Source organism: Amborella trichopoda, chromosome 11 (assembly GCF_054954075.1).
Source record: "Amborella trichopoda isolate Santa Cruz 75 chromosome 11, AtrichopodaSantaCruz75HAP2 v2.0, whole genome shotgun sequence".
NCBI classification, from domain to species: Eukaryota; Viridiplantae; Streptophyta; class Magnoliopsida; order Amborellales; family Amborellaceae; genus Amborella; species Amborella trichopoda.
This window is the reverse complement of record NC_142346.1, coordinates 45,644,644-45,660,318: the sequence shown is the minus strand read 5'-3', so window position 1 is coordinate 45,660,318 and position 15,675 is coordinate 45,644,644. Positions and strand designations below refer to the sequence as shown.

The 15,675-nt window shown below is 36.9% G+C and overlaps 2 protein-coding genes across 4 annotated transcripts; one reads left to right on the top strand and one right to left on the bottom strand.

Moving 5' to 3' along the window:
• The first annotated feature begins 2,145 nt into the window (after positions 1 to 2,145).
• Positions 2,146 to 9,026, top strand: LOC18448453 (uncharacterized). Of its 3 annotated transcripts, none has more exons than XM_020676113.2 (3): positions 2,146 to 2,467; positions 3,798 to 4,025; positions 7,859 to 9,026. In XM_020676113.2, exons 1-3 carry the CDS (start codon positions 2,455 to 2,457, stop codon positions 8,716 to 8,718), a joined length of 1,101 nt encoding a protein of 366 aa, XP_020531772.1. In that variant the 5' UTR covers positions 2,146 to 2,454; the 3' UTR covers positions 8,719 to 9,026. The 3 variants fall into 3 exon arrangements, with proteins under 3 accessions (XP_020531772.1, XP_020531774.1, XP_020531770.1); XM_020676111.2 differs by having other exon boundaries at positions 2,299 to 2,467; positions 3,159 to 4,025; XM_020676115.2 differs by lacking the exon at positions 3,798 to 4,025 and having other exon boundaries at positions 2,297 to 2,467.
• Positions 7,776 to 15,443, bottom strand: LOC18448452 (pentatricopeptide repeat-containing protein At4g13650). Its single transcript, XM_011630347.3, has 2 exons — positions 10,192 to 15,443; positions 7,776 to 9,963 (listed from the first exon to the last, which is right to left on the bottom strand). The coding sequence occupies exons 1-2, from the start codon at positions 12,316 to 12,318 to the stop codon at positions 9,154 to 9,156; spliced, it is 2,937 nt and encodes a 978-aa protein (XP_011628649.2). The 5' UTR covers positions 12,319 to 15,443; the 3' UTR covers positions 7,776 to 9,153.
• Between the last annotated feature and the right edge of the window lie 232 nt (positions 15,444 to 15,675).

Sequence of the window (15,675 nt, the reverse complement as noted above, 5' to 3'; positions counted from 1 at the left end):
TAAAACCACGGGCATAGCAGTCATGTCATTAAACTAGATGAGAAGTATGTCACAAAGATGAAACAATTTTTTTTAGATTTAGAACGCATCAATAACAAATGCCCAACTGCTTATGTTCCTGTACTGGAGATAAACAGTCTTATAATGTAGAATTTCAAAAAGTAAAAATTGCACAAGAACCTCAGAGTGGCCCTTCAGCAATAAAATCAAACGGTTTCATATTTAAAGTTAGAGGCGAAATAAGATACATATTCAACCATCCAAATTCACATCGAGTATTTATTTTTGGACACAGAATAGAGTCAATAGCACATTTCTAACCAACTAATTCGCTTCTAATGACCGATAACTACTGTGACGTTCTTGCACCAAAGATAAGTCGCCTTGGTGTATACATCCGGTTGCGGGTGCCGTAAAGATAAGTCGCCGTGGTGCGGTTTGTATAGAGCCAAGGCTCTAAACCATCAAAGTAAATCACACCTTCAAATAGTATCTAAAAATGTGATTTTAATAATATATTTTCAAAACTTGAAATCCAAATTTTTTTCTCATGTCATCTTGAGGTCGAGATGGTCAACTTGAAGAAATTTGGGCATCAAAACAACCTCTTCTAGTGAAATTTTTGATGTGCATAGTACATCACACCTTTAAATGGTATTGAAAAATATGATTTTAATGATATATTTTCAAAACTTGAAATCCAATTTTTTCTCGTGTCATCTTGAGGCTGAGATGATTAACTTGAGGATATTTGGGCATCAAAACAACCTAGTTTAGTGAAATTTTTGATGTGCGTCCTAATTTGATTGTTTAGCGCCTTGACTTATATAAACTTTTCATATAAACAAAGTCCCATTTTGATGATCACTTGATTGCGGCCCATTGGGCACCACTCTTGCTTGAAATGGCCCACATTGACAACTCCAGCTTCTGGCTTGAGAAAGGAGGAACTCATTGCAACACGCGTGTGGGTTCCAAATACTATCATCTTGTAAGCCTTAAAAACAAGACTAAACAACTTGCACTCCTAACGGGACGTTTTATTTGATTGCCCATGAATACTCAACTACTTGCAAATCATCACGTATTTTTTTATTTAATGTTTTTTCCATTACTATGTTATCGGCAAATGCTACATAGGCATTGGGTTTGACAATAATGATATCTTCCAACACACCGAAACTCGCAGTCACTCCACTAGTTATAGGAAAATGTAAGGATTGATGCATAGAAGAACATTTTCTTCAATTGATAATTATATGAAGCGGAAGATATTTTAGTCATTTGTTTGCATCAAGCTCAAACCTCATTCATGCATGCGTGCTCCTCCAGAAGCACACATCATAACAACTGGGAGAGATCTATCAATAGCATACTCGATCAAACAGGTTATTTTCTCACCTACTACAGATCCCATACTGCCTCACCATACTAGCATTGATAGTCATGTAACATCGGGGCTTGGTCTTGAGTGGTTTGCAGTTTGACTTCAGGAATACTATATCTCGACTTCAAATCATACTACTACCATGTCTGCAAAACCAGTTAGGCTAACTCAGACCCAATCGGGTTACTCGAATTCGGATACTGGCCTTGGCCGGTTTGGCTAACTAGGGTGGTCAAGACTAGACCACCCTAACTTAAAAAAGAAAAAATATTTATAAAAAAAAAATCTAAAAAAATAAGATTTTGCTTGTAATAGTTTTGTTATTGTTTTCTAATATTTTTGAAAATATTGGGAAGTATTTTGGCCATTAATATTTAGTTTTACGTTTTTATATTTTTTGAATTATTTTTAAAATACCGTGGGGCACAATTGATTTTTCATTGCTTTTTTAATTTCATTTGAATCTATTTTGTTTAATTATACTTTACGCATATTTTTAATACTTTATTAGTATTTGATAATTTTTTAAATTTTTTTAACCCTCTTTTTGCCCGGACGGGACATGCCTGATTAAAGCGGATTCCAAGGACCGGGCCAATGGCCGCGTTTCGTTTCCGGTTCATCGTTTCCAACATTGAAATGCTGACGGACAAAAAAAGAAAAAACCCAAGGGTGCAATAGTCATATTTACAGAGAATAGGGCATTTTGGGTATTATCCGCTTCGTCTGAAAAGGTCGTTTTTGTTCAGTCAAAGATTGTTACGGTCGTTTTCTCTTGTGAGGGTTTATTCTTTTTGTCTTGTCATTCTAAACAAAGATTAGTACTATTTTTGTCATTCAAAGGGAATACCGAGGACGTTTTCGTCAATTTAGATTTCGAGATATATGAAAGATTATCGATTTTTTACCACAAATAACCAGAGGACGGGAGAAGAAAGGGGGGAGAGATAGAAGAGAGATCATAAACTCCGTACATGAATGGACGGTCAGCCTTATATCTCACCCTCCGAGCACGCCCTAAAGATCACCAGATGCAACTGCCGAAGATCTGAAACGTCCATTTTTCCATGAGCTTTCAAGGTTGAGCTCTCCCTTCTTTTCTAGAATAATCTCACTTTTCTCTCTGATAATGTTCCTTTGGTTCTTTTTTCCTTTAATGAATTTAGAACGAATTTTACAGTTTTTTTGCGCTTTATGTTTTAGCGTTTTGTAATCTGTAGGAATAGAGCTGATTTTTTTCAATCGCTTACCAGTTGAAATTCATTTTGTTTGATTGTCAATTTTTTTTGCTCAAAATTTTTGATGATGAATGAGCATTTAGTTGACTATTTGCACGTTACCTTCTCCAAGCAATTTGCATAAACTGATTATAGGCCACAATTTCATGAACAAAATTTACATATTGGAACTTGTTTGCGAAATTCACAGGGTTTCTAAATCCTTTGCCTTGAATCGAAAACTGTTCGTCTTTGTTGAGAATTTTTCGAACGCTTTACAGCGTATATTGTTCCATAGATGCTAACATATGTGGTTTTTGTGAGGGATTTTTGGCATTCTTCTGAAAACAAGAGGCTTGATTTTTCAGAGGATTTTCACCGCTCTTTTGCGTGCAAAAAGGCTTCACTTTCAATGGATTTTTCAGTTTCTGTGAATCCAAAAGGACCGATTGTTTGAGGAATTTCCATTTTCTCAGCTCCTAAAAGGACTTGGATTTTGAAGAATCCTCAATTGTTAAAGGCCTGATCGTGATCTTTTTCATGAATTTGCACAGGCTTAAAGTTATTAAATCAAATATTAGGAAGAGAAGAACGAAACAGCGCTCCACATTTGCTTTTTCTCCGAATTGCTTCGAGATTTGAAGAAGTATGCAGGCTTCAATATTCTGTGATTCTTTAACGAGACACTTGACCTCACTTTCACGGAACTTTAAGCACTTGAGCAAGAATAATTCATAGAATCTAAAGGTTTCCTGAAAGCTCTAAACTCAGGGTTCCTCTCTTTTTTTTTGTTTCCCTTCTCATCATTATTTTTTGAGTTTTCATGAGATTTTAGGGCGAAATCTGGAGCCATTTGTCAGACCGAAAGCTTCATATTTGCTAGTCTCTAATGGCCTAAAACCTAAAACCTAAAACCTTAAAGTGAACCCCAGCTTTTCCTCAGAAAAAAACAGCAATATAGCAAACAAAAACCCTAATTTTTCCACTTTCAATTTCTCTGCGTCCTGAGCGTCTTTTGCAGAGAAGGAACGGACACGATGTTTTTTACATCATATATATGCATTTCTGGCCGTCCGATCTATCGCAAACTCGATTGAACAATAACGGTCGACCTGAGTCTTCACCCGACCTATCGAGCTCCCCTGGTCGTCCGTCGTCGGATCATCCGGAGCTAATCGCGAGTATTTGTCCAGGTTCGGCGACTTCTTCTGGCCGCACGGGAAGGATTAGCGCGATGGTGGCTAACGATGAGTCCTCGCCCTCGCCCTCGCCCAAATCGGCGTGGAATTCGCCGAGGAATCGGGTGAAGTTTCTGTGCAGTCATGGGGGAAGGATCCTACCACGACCGTCCGATGGACAGCTTAAGTACGTCGGTGGCGAGACACGTGTCATCGCCGTGCCACGCGATGTTTCCTTTTGCGGTGAGGCTTGCCCTGTATTTTGATTACCAACCCGTTCCACGTATACCACTGGTGTATGATACACCATGGGGATACATACCATGCACTACAGATGATGAACGGTGGTTCTTGACATTCATGGGTGGATGTTTTGGGTGGGTTAGTCAGCACCATCGTTATCATGCACCACACAGCAATGGTTTATAGCATTGGTTTAAAAAATGGATCGGTGACCTGGATCGGGAATTTTAAAAGCTGATAAGTATCGGCAATTCGGATCGAGAATCGAGCCGAATCGCTCAAATTAAGCTTTAAAAAAATTCAAAAAAATTATTAAAATTTATTATAAATGTTGTTTTTTAGGATATCCAATAAGAAATTGAGATACTACGTCATTAACTTTCATTGTTTTTTTCAATTTATGAATATTAAGATGTTCTTTCCCTGTATGAACTTATGTTGACCATTCAATTGACATCACACAAAAAAAATCATAGAATTTTCATGGATTAAGTATATAATCATATATGGATTACAATAAAGAGTTGACTAAATCGATGAAAAATTGGCCACTAAAATTTCGAATTGGCAAAAAACCCTAATCCACTAAAAAAACCCAAATTATTACAACTTAGCTAACTATAATATTATATACCAACAATATTTTATAATTATTTTATTATATAAATAATAACAAATCCAAAATATTTTACAATATCATCTAATTTAAAATGTATTATTGACAACGGTAAGAAAAATAGTACACTACATGATTTATAATATAAAAATTAATAAATATAATAAAAGATTTGGTTATCAATGTAAAAATTATTAGAATGCGTACCAATTTTCCTTAATTTTTTAAGTTTCTAGAATAAATTAGTGGAAGAGATTGTTAGTAGAAAGAGAGAGATTTCAAATGGCCTCAATGTATGAATCCTATCTTTAAATGAATATTATTAAATTTATGTTAAAGACCATCATGTTATAAAAAAAATATATATAATTAGACCATTTATTCTTAGGTTGTATTAAGAAATACCTTTTATTTTTTTGACAAAAAATACTTATTGTGTTATCTTTTATTTTTTTTTACAAGAAAAATGTGATATTTGTTGATTATCTTTTCTTTTCTTTTTTTTGACAAAAGAAGAAGATGTTGTACTACATTTTTTTTTGCTGGTTGTATTATTTTTTATTTTTTTTACAAGAAAAATAAAAAAATTACGCTGCCAAAGTACATTTTATTTTTTTATTCCTTTTGTTTTATTTTTTTGCAAGAAATACTTGTTATATTATCTTGTATTTTTTTTACAAGAAAAATAAAAAAATGTTGTATTATCTTTTTTTATCTTTATCCTGAAAAGCCTTTAATTTTATATTTTTTCTATTTTTTTACAACAGTATTTTCTGCCTTTGTTTATTTTTTTGACAACAAATTGTATTTTTTTTACAAGAAAAATAAAAAATTGTTGTATTATCTTTTTTATCTTTATCTTGAAAAGCCTTTTATTTTATATTTTTTTTATTTTTTTACAACAGTATTTTCTGCCTTTGTTTATTTTTTTGACAAAGAAATATTTTTTGTATTTTTTTTACAACAAAATTATTTTTGTATTTTTTTGTTGTACGCTAAGGGGTTCGAACTCAAAAAAATTTTTGTTGTGGGTTAAGGGGTTCGAACTCTAAACGTCCACCTCTATAATAATATATATTCAATCATATTGCTTTAATGATTTTTTGTGAGAATTATCCTACAACGAAGGATAAGTGTCACTTGGTTCTCTATAAAGTCATGTGTAATAGACACTCCACTGCGCGTGTAGAAAAGTGAGGGGGCAGACGTGAGGTGAGTTACCACATGTTGCTCCGGTAAGGCTGCCACGTGTTGCTCCTGTGAGGCGACCACACGTGCTACGTGTTGCTCCAGTGAGGTGGCCACGTGTAAACCCAAAAAATACAAGTTTTTCGGTGAGACTCAGGATTCACCATTGAGAATCGCCCGGTTCTCTCTGGACACGCGAGATTCACTATTGGGAATCGCCCGATTCTCTCTGGACACGGACGATTTTCGGTTTTTCGTGGAACCGGCTCAGTAGCAGACGACTCCCAAGACGAACCGGGTGAGTCCGTCTCGACTCGGCGAGTTTTCAAACACTGGTTTATAGTTTGAACACCTCACGTGTTAGAAAAGAGGGAAATTCACAAAAAAATCCTCTTTTATTTTTCAAATTTTAAAATAGTATAAAGTGTCGATAAGGATGAGGCGCACTGGAAAAATGCATTAAAAAAAAAAGTTGTTTAATATTAAAAAGCTTTCAAATTGATCATCTCGACTTCGAAATATATGATACAAAAAAAAATATTTCAAGTCATAAAAATAGGGCCATTTTATAACCTATTATTTAGACTATTCATTTTCAAAATTTGCAGTAGTTTATAGATCTACTTAATCGACACCAATTTTATAGTTTTGAATTTTATAATCAGGGGAGACAACAGATTTTCAAGGAATGACACGACTTTTCGACACCAAACTACATCTTTTGGCATGCATCTTTTGGCATTAAGGTTGAACACAAACCTTCGCCTTTATATTTATATTTTGGACATGGTTTTTATGAGTCCTAGGACTCATATGTACATATGTGTGCCCTCTTTATGATCCATATTTTAGATGAATTTTGGACTTAATTTTTTAGGTATATAAAATCTCTAACATAGAAATTATAAATGTGTAAAAATAAATAAAATTTATCAACGAAAAATGACAAGTTTTTAAAAAGAAAACTCAGACGGTTGATTTTACCCTGTTTTAGAGGGACCAAAGCTTTACATGCAAGATAGATGTGTGTTGCCTCAAGGAACACAAAAGTAGTTACCCCAATGCATAAACCACTTTTTCAAAAATTTAAACTCCAAGTCCTATTCTTAAGGGCATAAAATGCATTTTATTTTTATTTCCTTTTGTATGCATGGTGTTAAGCTCAAATTTAATATGTCTAACAATATAGTTAACAAGGTTAGAATGACAACACGTAAAGCTATTCATTTCTCACTGTGAAATATTGGTTGATTGAACTGGTTTGTGAGGTTAAGTTGGCACTGAGTAGGTCCTAATCCTATATTAACCACCCCTGTGAGGACAGTCTCACTGGAAAATGATGGTTGCAGGGGTAAGTCACAGCTTGTTATAAAATGATGGTTGCAGGGGTAAGTCACAGCTTGTTAGTACCCCAACGGAGCAAATATCATAAGATACCAAAGGAAACATTAGTGAGAAGAAACATGAGCAATAGAAAAAAATGTGACAAAAGGTTTAGCAACCTGTACAAGAAGGGAATATTTTAGAAATGAAAAAGTATATATAATGCTGCAGCAATAGACACCATCCATTTCATTTCGACGATGTAAAGTTGAAATCATTTTAAAAGACTTGACACTTTTTGATATTGTCTTGAAAGTCATATGTTAAATCTATATGTTGAATCTATACCATCCAATTAAAATAAACGGTGTAGAATATCACAACCTTATTTTTACAAATAAGGTTGCAACGATATATAATTGAGTTATTTTACAAAAAATACAACTTATTAAAAGACTAGAAAATTTGTATCTCAATGTAAATAAGATGGACTAAGTAGGCTCTTAAAATGCAATAAAAAATAACATAGCTCTTAAACTGCAGAGAATACAGTAAGGAAAAAAGGATTAAAATAACCAGTAGTGAGAATGTATGGCTAAATAGAGTGCATCAAAGTCTAAAAATTTATGCCAACTCTTCACAAAAGGTTTTGATGGTTAAAATACATATCCACACCATTAATCTTCTTTATTTGGAATGGCTACAGATCTTATGAAGAAGCTAACAAAGCTATTCGAGGCAAACGTGGTGCTGAAGTACCAGATCCAGCCTGAGGACCTTGACGCCCTGGTCTCCGTCACATCTGATGAAGACCTTCGCCACATGATGGAGGAGCACGATCGCTACGAGCGACAGGAGGGTACCCCAAGGATTCGGACCTTCCTCTTCTCAAGCCGGCCCCATGCCCTCGAGCTTCGATACAGTAGCTCAATGTCAGACCTCCATCACCTATCAGAACATAGATACCGGGAAAACCTGGCAGATGCCCACAGCCTTGAGCAACGATACATAGATGCAATCAATGGCGTGCGTGGGGCTCGACAGGCTTCCCTAATGTCCTCTACCTGCTCATCTCCTAAGTCAAGTTTACCAGACTGCCCCTTTTTGTCAGATCACGACCACGACCACGACCATGAACCCCTGTCCCCCAGCTCAGTGGTGCCCAAACCTATAGAGTTACAAAGAGTTCACAGCTCTCCGAACCTCCTGCAAGGATGGCACCAGATGAGCACTGGTTGTGTCTCCCTAGCTTACCACCCTCCGAGGTGGCATGGAAACCAAGGTGGGAGTGCTAATTTCTATAATAACAATTACAGGGGTTATAGTGGTGGTGGTGGTTCAACTGCTGGGAAGGTTCATCGTATGTGTTATCTAAACAATGGGTATGCAAGGGCCCCCACCCATCCTGCTTCGAGGTATTACTACTCTCCTTTTGCACAGCAACAGAGATGTCACGAGGACCCGGGTTGTGCTCATCCAGTAGAGAAGGGGTGTTGGTATAGAGGAAGTGGAGAGGGAGACGACCTTCCCCATGGCTCCCTGCATGGCAGAAAGGGTGTTATGTGAGTGAGCATGTAGTAAGTAGTGAAGCCAATGGTAGCAACATTTAAGCTGTTGTTCAAGAGAGCTTTTAATTTGAGGTGTGAATGCATTCTTCTTGTGGTGCTTGCGATGTTTATGGGGTTAGTATAGTGGCCATGATCTTGAATCTTGAGTGAGTTTGCAGGGACTTTGGTCATGGCCCATTGAAGCCAATCTCAGCGATTGTACTAGAGAACTGGAAACATGGCTGGATTGCAAAATTTATCCATTGATGTACATTATCTGTAAAAGTTTCTCATGGTGTATGTAAAAGTTTCTCGGGGTGTTTCTAACTCGAAGTTGTGGTCATAAATGTCTTCATCGTTGTCGTCCAACAACCGGTTGGATTGTAACGGGCAAAGTGAGATCTTACAAACACGATAAGACTTCAAATAAAAAATGTTAAAAAGGTATTAAAAATCATGACATTAGTGGAGCATGCCACCATCCTGATCCATGATCCACAATTTGATCATGTAAACTATCTATGTTTGCATATATTTTATCCCTCTCCAAGTGGTTCCCATCTGATGCAACAAAACCATGGACTTTGTTCTTGATACAAATCCAACTGCACCCTGGATCCTTCTTCACTCCCCTCTCTTTCATCATCCTTCTCACTCTAGCTTTGCTCTCTCTCTCGTTGGCTGAATTGTATATGTTCGATAGAAGAACATAGGCTGAAGAATCGCTTGGTTCTAAAGTCATGAGCTTCTCTGCAGCTCTCTCTCCGGTTTCCATTTCCCCGTGTAATCTACAAGCACTAAGCAAAATCTTCCAAATCAAAGATCTCGGCTCAATTGGCATGCTTTCAATCAAATGCTCAGCTTCTCTCAGTAGACCAGCTCGAGCGAGGATATCAACCATGCAAACATAGTGATCCTCACTTGGAGTGAGCCCATAATCCCTTTCCATGGATTGGAAATGGCCTTGGGCCTCTGAGACCAGGCCTCCATGGCTGCAAGCACACAGTACTGCTACAAAGGTCACATGGTTTGGCTCCAACCCTAAAGATTTCATCTCTTTAAAGATCTCTAGGGCCTTTTGGGCATAGCCATTCTGAGCATAAGCTGAGATCATGGCATTATATGTGATAATGTCTTTATGAGATATGAGGTTGAACAATTTGGCTGAGTCTTCGATGATTCCGCATTTTCCATACATCGTGAGCAACGAGTTGCTGACCGAGAGATCGGACTCAAACGCCCTTTGGATGGCTTGGGCATGGACCTGTTTTTAACACATGAACATTCAAGATCTCAACAAGGATAAGAAAAATGTAACAAAATTCTTAGGAAAGTCCTCTCTCTCTCTCACACACACACACACAATAATCCATCTCCAAGCTCTACTAATGGCCAAAATACTCTCCATATTGCACCCCACCCCCAACCAAAAGAAAAAATAAAAATCCAATAATCAGCAAAATTTATTGCATATTTAAGTAATCTAAACTACCTGTTTCCCAAGCTCGAGCTCTGTAAAGGCGGCACATGACTTTGTGACACTGGCAAAGGTCATGTGGTTAGGGCGCAATCCCATCTTGTTCATTGATGAATAGAACCCTAGCGCATCTTCAAAATGACCATTCTGCCCCAAACCTGAAACCAATCCATTCCATGAGGCTGAGTCTCCATACTCGATATCTTCAAAAACCATAAGAGCCTTGTCTATCATCTCACAATCGGAATACATAGTAAGAAGAGAATTCATCAAAACCATGTCGAAACTGAGCCCTTGTTTAAGCACCCGTGCATGAATTTGCTCTCCATAAACAAGCTTGTTAGCGCAATTGCAGGCTCTGATTAGAACTGCAAGAGAGAACTCATTAAACTCAAAGCCATCTTCTCTCATCTCTTGTGAAGTTCCAATCGCTTCTTCAGTTAAGCCCAGATTGGCATATCCCAGAATCATCGTGTTCCATGAGAATATATCCTTCTCTCCCATCTCTCTAAAAATTCTCTCTGCATTTTCGAGCTTTCCACAGTGAGCGTACATCTCAAGAAGTGAGTTTTCTACTGGGAATACCTCAAGCAATCCTCTTTTTATAACCTGTGAATGAACTTGTTCTCCAAATTCCATGGAAACCAGTCTAGTGCAGCAAGAAAGAATGTTCAAGAATGTGTAGTGATCTGGCTTTAGTCCCTCTGATAATGACTCGGAGAAAAGCTTGAATGCTTCTCTAAAACAGCAATTGTTTCTTAACAATCCAATAACAAGGTTCAAACAAAAAGCACCAGGCTCTTTCATATCTCTAAAAATAGTACTCGCATAGCTCAAACAATTGGATTTATGGTACATGGTGAGAACTACTTTATCCATTTCAAAGCCTACTTGGGGTCTCATTTTCAGTATAAGAGCATGGGCTTGCTTTGCATGCTCGAGGATGCTGAGAGTTGCACAAGCTGATAAGAAATTAGCAAAAGTAGACTCATTCATTATATGGCCCAAAGCCATGAATTCCCGAACAAAGCCCAGAGCAATTTCTCCATGGCCATTCGAGGCATAAGCTCCGATCAGAGAATTCCAACTGATAATGTCTTGACTCTGCAAACTCTTGAAAGAAAACCAAGCATCCTCCAGTGAAGCGGACCTGGCATAGAATGTAATAAGAGAATTCCCCACTGAAGCATGTGAGTCTAAGCCTAACTTAACAGTTAGCCCATGAATTTGAGTACCCAAGATTGAATTTCTCAAATCCAAGCACAAGCATGCGCTGATAACAGCAGAGAAAGCAAAAGGACTTGGTCTAAATTCATGGCTAAGCATTAGAAGAAAGAGTTCTAAGCAATTTCTGATGATCCCTTCTTTGAGATACCCAATTAAAACAGCCTCGTAAGAAATTTCATCTCTGTCACTCATAGAATCGAATATTGAATTTGCAGAAAGAAGATCACCAATTTTGCAATAAGCTGATAAGAGTGCATTGGCAGTGCAAAGATCACCACTAAAACCACATTTCAGAACCTCAGCATGGACTTGCTTAAGCGCTTCTATACTCTCCATGCTTATTAGCCCAGTACATGATGTAAGAACACTGACGAAAGTAGATTGAGAAGGTCGAAAACCATTGGTTTTCATCTCTCTAAAGCATTGTACCCCATTTTTATAAAGACCCAATTCAACAAAACCAGATATCAGAGTGTTCCAAGTAATTGTATCTCCCATAGACATTTCATCCATCACGTTTTGCGCGCATTGAAGACTACCACATTTGCAGTACATGTGCATGATATTATTGCCTATGAACGCATCTAAGAAAAGCCCATCTCTTAGAATGCAAGAGTGAGCCATCTGGCCTGCCTGTAAATGCCCGGATTTTGCAGAGTTCTGTAGGATTGAGGTGTAAATTTCGGCTTTTTTTATTTGGGTTTTTTGAGAATTCCGCAGATGCGAAAGAGAAGAAATGGTGGATTCAAATTGGGTTGTTTGTGATTTGGGTTTTGAAGGAACGTGAGAGAGAATGGAGTTGCTCGCTCCATTACAGAATCTCTCACTGGCAAAAGGTGGAAAGTAGCAGAGAGATGAATGGTGGGGTTGCCTGTGATCTTTTAGAAGGTTTGATCGCAAGCAGTGGAGTCTCATGCACTTCTATTACCACCGCTCCAGTTTAGACAGAGATGTACTAGGCAAATTAGGAGAATTTTTGTTTAGGGATTGTATAAATGAAACCATTTACTTTTGGTATAAAGGGTCACAATTACTTACAACTATCCCAATCCCATGTGATATTTGAAAGCTTAAAGTGTGTCATAAATTTTAAAAAAATATTTTTGAAGTATGGGCTTAATCAATAAAATAAATACATCTATCTAATTTTACATCTAATAATCAAAATTAATTGTGACAAATTTGTATGAAAGATAAATAGTCTTGTATTTACTTTTCTATTTTTTTAAAATTCCAAATTATGGAGATGTAACATGTTCAACCTAATTACCAATTTCAATAAAAAGACATACAAATCACCGCACTTTATTTGCCTGCACAATATAATCTCCCCAAATTGAACCCAGCTCTATCAAAATTTTTAATGGTACGATCCAAGTGTGAAGAATTCCAAATCCACTTATTTTTTCAGCCGCACTCATAATGGTGATATTGTAGGTTCGAACCCTAGTAAGCCTATTCCTTTCCCCTAATGTTAAAGTCCCCGCCCAAGGGAATAGAAGGCCGCTCGCTTACTCCCCTACCCTAGTGGCCGGTTATGTTATGGGTGGCTACTCCACTCTTCGAGCGCTACTCTTTGCTAAGCCTACTTATATTTGATAGCTATCTTTTGTAGAGAGAACTGTATGGCCATATAGTCTAAGGGATTGTATATATCGAGACCATTTACTTTTAAAATAGAGAGGTCACAATAACTTACAATCATCTAATGTGAAATCTGATAATTTGGGTATATCACAAAGTTTTAAAAAAAAAAATTTGAACTTTGAGTTTGATCAATGAAATAAATGTAGGCACCCAATTTCACATCTAATGGTAAAGATTTATTGTGACCACCTCGTACCAAAGGTAAATAGTCTCATTATATACTTTTCCGTAATTTAATTGGTTGAAATGTACTAAAGCCTACTAATAGCTTATAGCGATCTTTGTAGAGAATTGTATGGGCATGCAGTTTAATTGGTTGAAACGTATAGTGATATCGTACGTTCGAGCCCTACTAAGCCTATTCCTTTTCCCTAATGTCAAAATCCCCACCTCCAGGGAATAAAAGGTACCTCGCTTACTCTCCTAGTCTAACAAGTTGTTTGCCTACTTGCTTTTGTTAATCAGTCAAATAATGAACGCAGCGCCCTAACATTTGTATTGAATAAAAGAAATATTATTTTTATATTTACTTGGTACATACACTATATTACACATAATATTTGGTAATTATTAAAAAAATTGACGATTTTTTGGTATATTTGGCTAAAATACATGGTTTTCAACAAACTACTCTAAATAAAATAAAAACTACTTTTTCAAAAAGATAAACTTAATATTTTAAAACTTCTTATAAATTTATTTCAGATAACAGTACTGGACAACATATAGTTCATTATCAAGATTAACTTTATTAAAAGAGCGGGTTATCAATGCGTACATGCAAACATGCCTACAAGTTACGAATAAATTTTCCCACATAGTTTTGGATATAACATATCAAACATACCATGGTTTGTGCTAGACCTAGTCGTTATAATGAAAAGGAAACATATAGAAAACACATGTACGTGTCTCATTAAGGGGTGGTTTGTTTTGCGGGAAAGTTTGATCCAAAAAAGAAGAAAAAAACACATTCTGGACGAACTACTACTTTCAATGATTAGATCATTAGAAAGTGGGTTTGCTTGCATGAAACAGCCCGGAAAGGGACCGGTACGCCCAGCCCTAAAAACGTAGGGCCTGGGCCTACAAATTATGGTCAGAGCTAGTGCCAGCCCGATTCAGCCAGGCTAGACCTGGAGTTGGCCCCCATAGGATCAGGCTTGGGCTGATCCTATGGGGACAAGGGCCAGCCTGGCCTGGCCCATTGCCACCCTAACATGAAAGCACCTTCCTATATAACACTCCATTTATGCTATGTCGTCCATGTATGACTAAAGAGATATGTACCCCATTTCCTATGGATGCACCTTCCAAAGTGTGAAAACCCTCTAGGAGAGAACTTCTACATGAACTAAATCACCTCTACGCCGTCTAATCATGTAAAAGGACTATTTTTGTATCATCCAACACCATAGATTTACTTGTGAGACCTCAAGTTAGCATTGAGAGAGGTCAAGATATCACAGATGAGGTTAGCATTTTTTTTTTTCAATCCAATAAAAAAAATAAATTAATAGATAAATTTAGATAGATGGATAAATAGATAGATAGATAAGAGGGAGGTCCAGTCTTTTCTTTTTCTTCTGATTTGATAGAGACAGTGCCTCCCCTTCCCCATTCCCTACGTCTAAGGGGCATCTAGTGTGAGATAGCTGTCCATGTGCATCTAGAGAGAGAAACCCAAAGCACCACAAAAATAAAAGAAAAAGAAACCAAAAAGGAGAGGAAGGGGAAACCCAGGGCATACCATGACTCAAAAAGATCAAGCTCCCATGAATCTTGGTGTAATTTGGATTTCAATGTATGTACGTTTAATGTCCTTACCCAATTTATCCATCCAAATTCTAAACCACATTAAGGGTACATTTGATAGCACCCTAATATTTAAATATTTCTACATAATACAGAATTTTCTATAATTTGAATTATTTGTGTGCCATGTTTGATAAGACCAAATCATATCATATAAGGATGCGGTCTCTATGAATCCATGTAAAAATGAGTCATGTTTTAAAAATCTATTTTTGAGATAGATTTTTGGACTTAATTTTTAAGGGTATGTAATCTCTGACATGGAGATCATGAATATGAGTAAATAAATAAATTTTAAAAATTAAAAATAATAATTCTACTGACAAAACATTTGGACCGTTAGTTTCAATTGTTTTTAGATTGACCATCTATCTTTATACCTCCAAGAACACAAATGCATAGATGCGGTCCCCTGAAACAATTTTCCATCTTATAATATCCAAATAACCCATAAATATCTAAATCCCTAAGAATTTGAGTCCTACTTAAATTTTACCAAATTCTATTTGTCCGTAAAAAATTTGTCTCTCCCCACTCATCTCCCTGTTTCCTCTCTCTTCCTCTCTCCAATCTCGGCCTTTCACTCGTATTTTCTCTCTCTTCTCTCAAACTCTCCCATCTCTGCAAGTTCATTGTGCCTCGCTTTTGCTTCTTCTGGTTAGTTAATGGCTATGACCCTTAAGAAACCACACGATATGAGTCGAGAATAAAAAGAAGATTTGAGCTTTCAAGAGATGGGTTTGGATGCTCACCTCGTTTAGACTCTCTCCAAGTACCAAGATATTCAACGACCTGCCATCGCTCTCATTC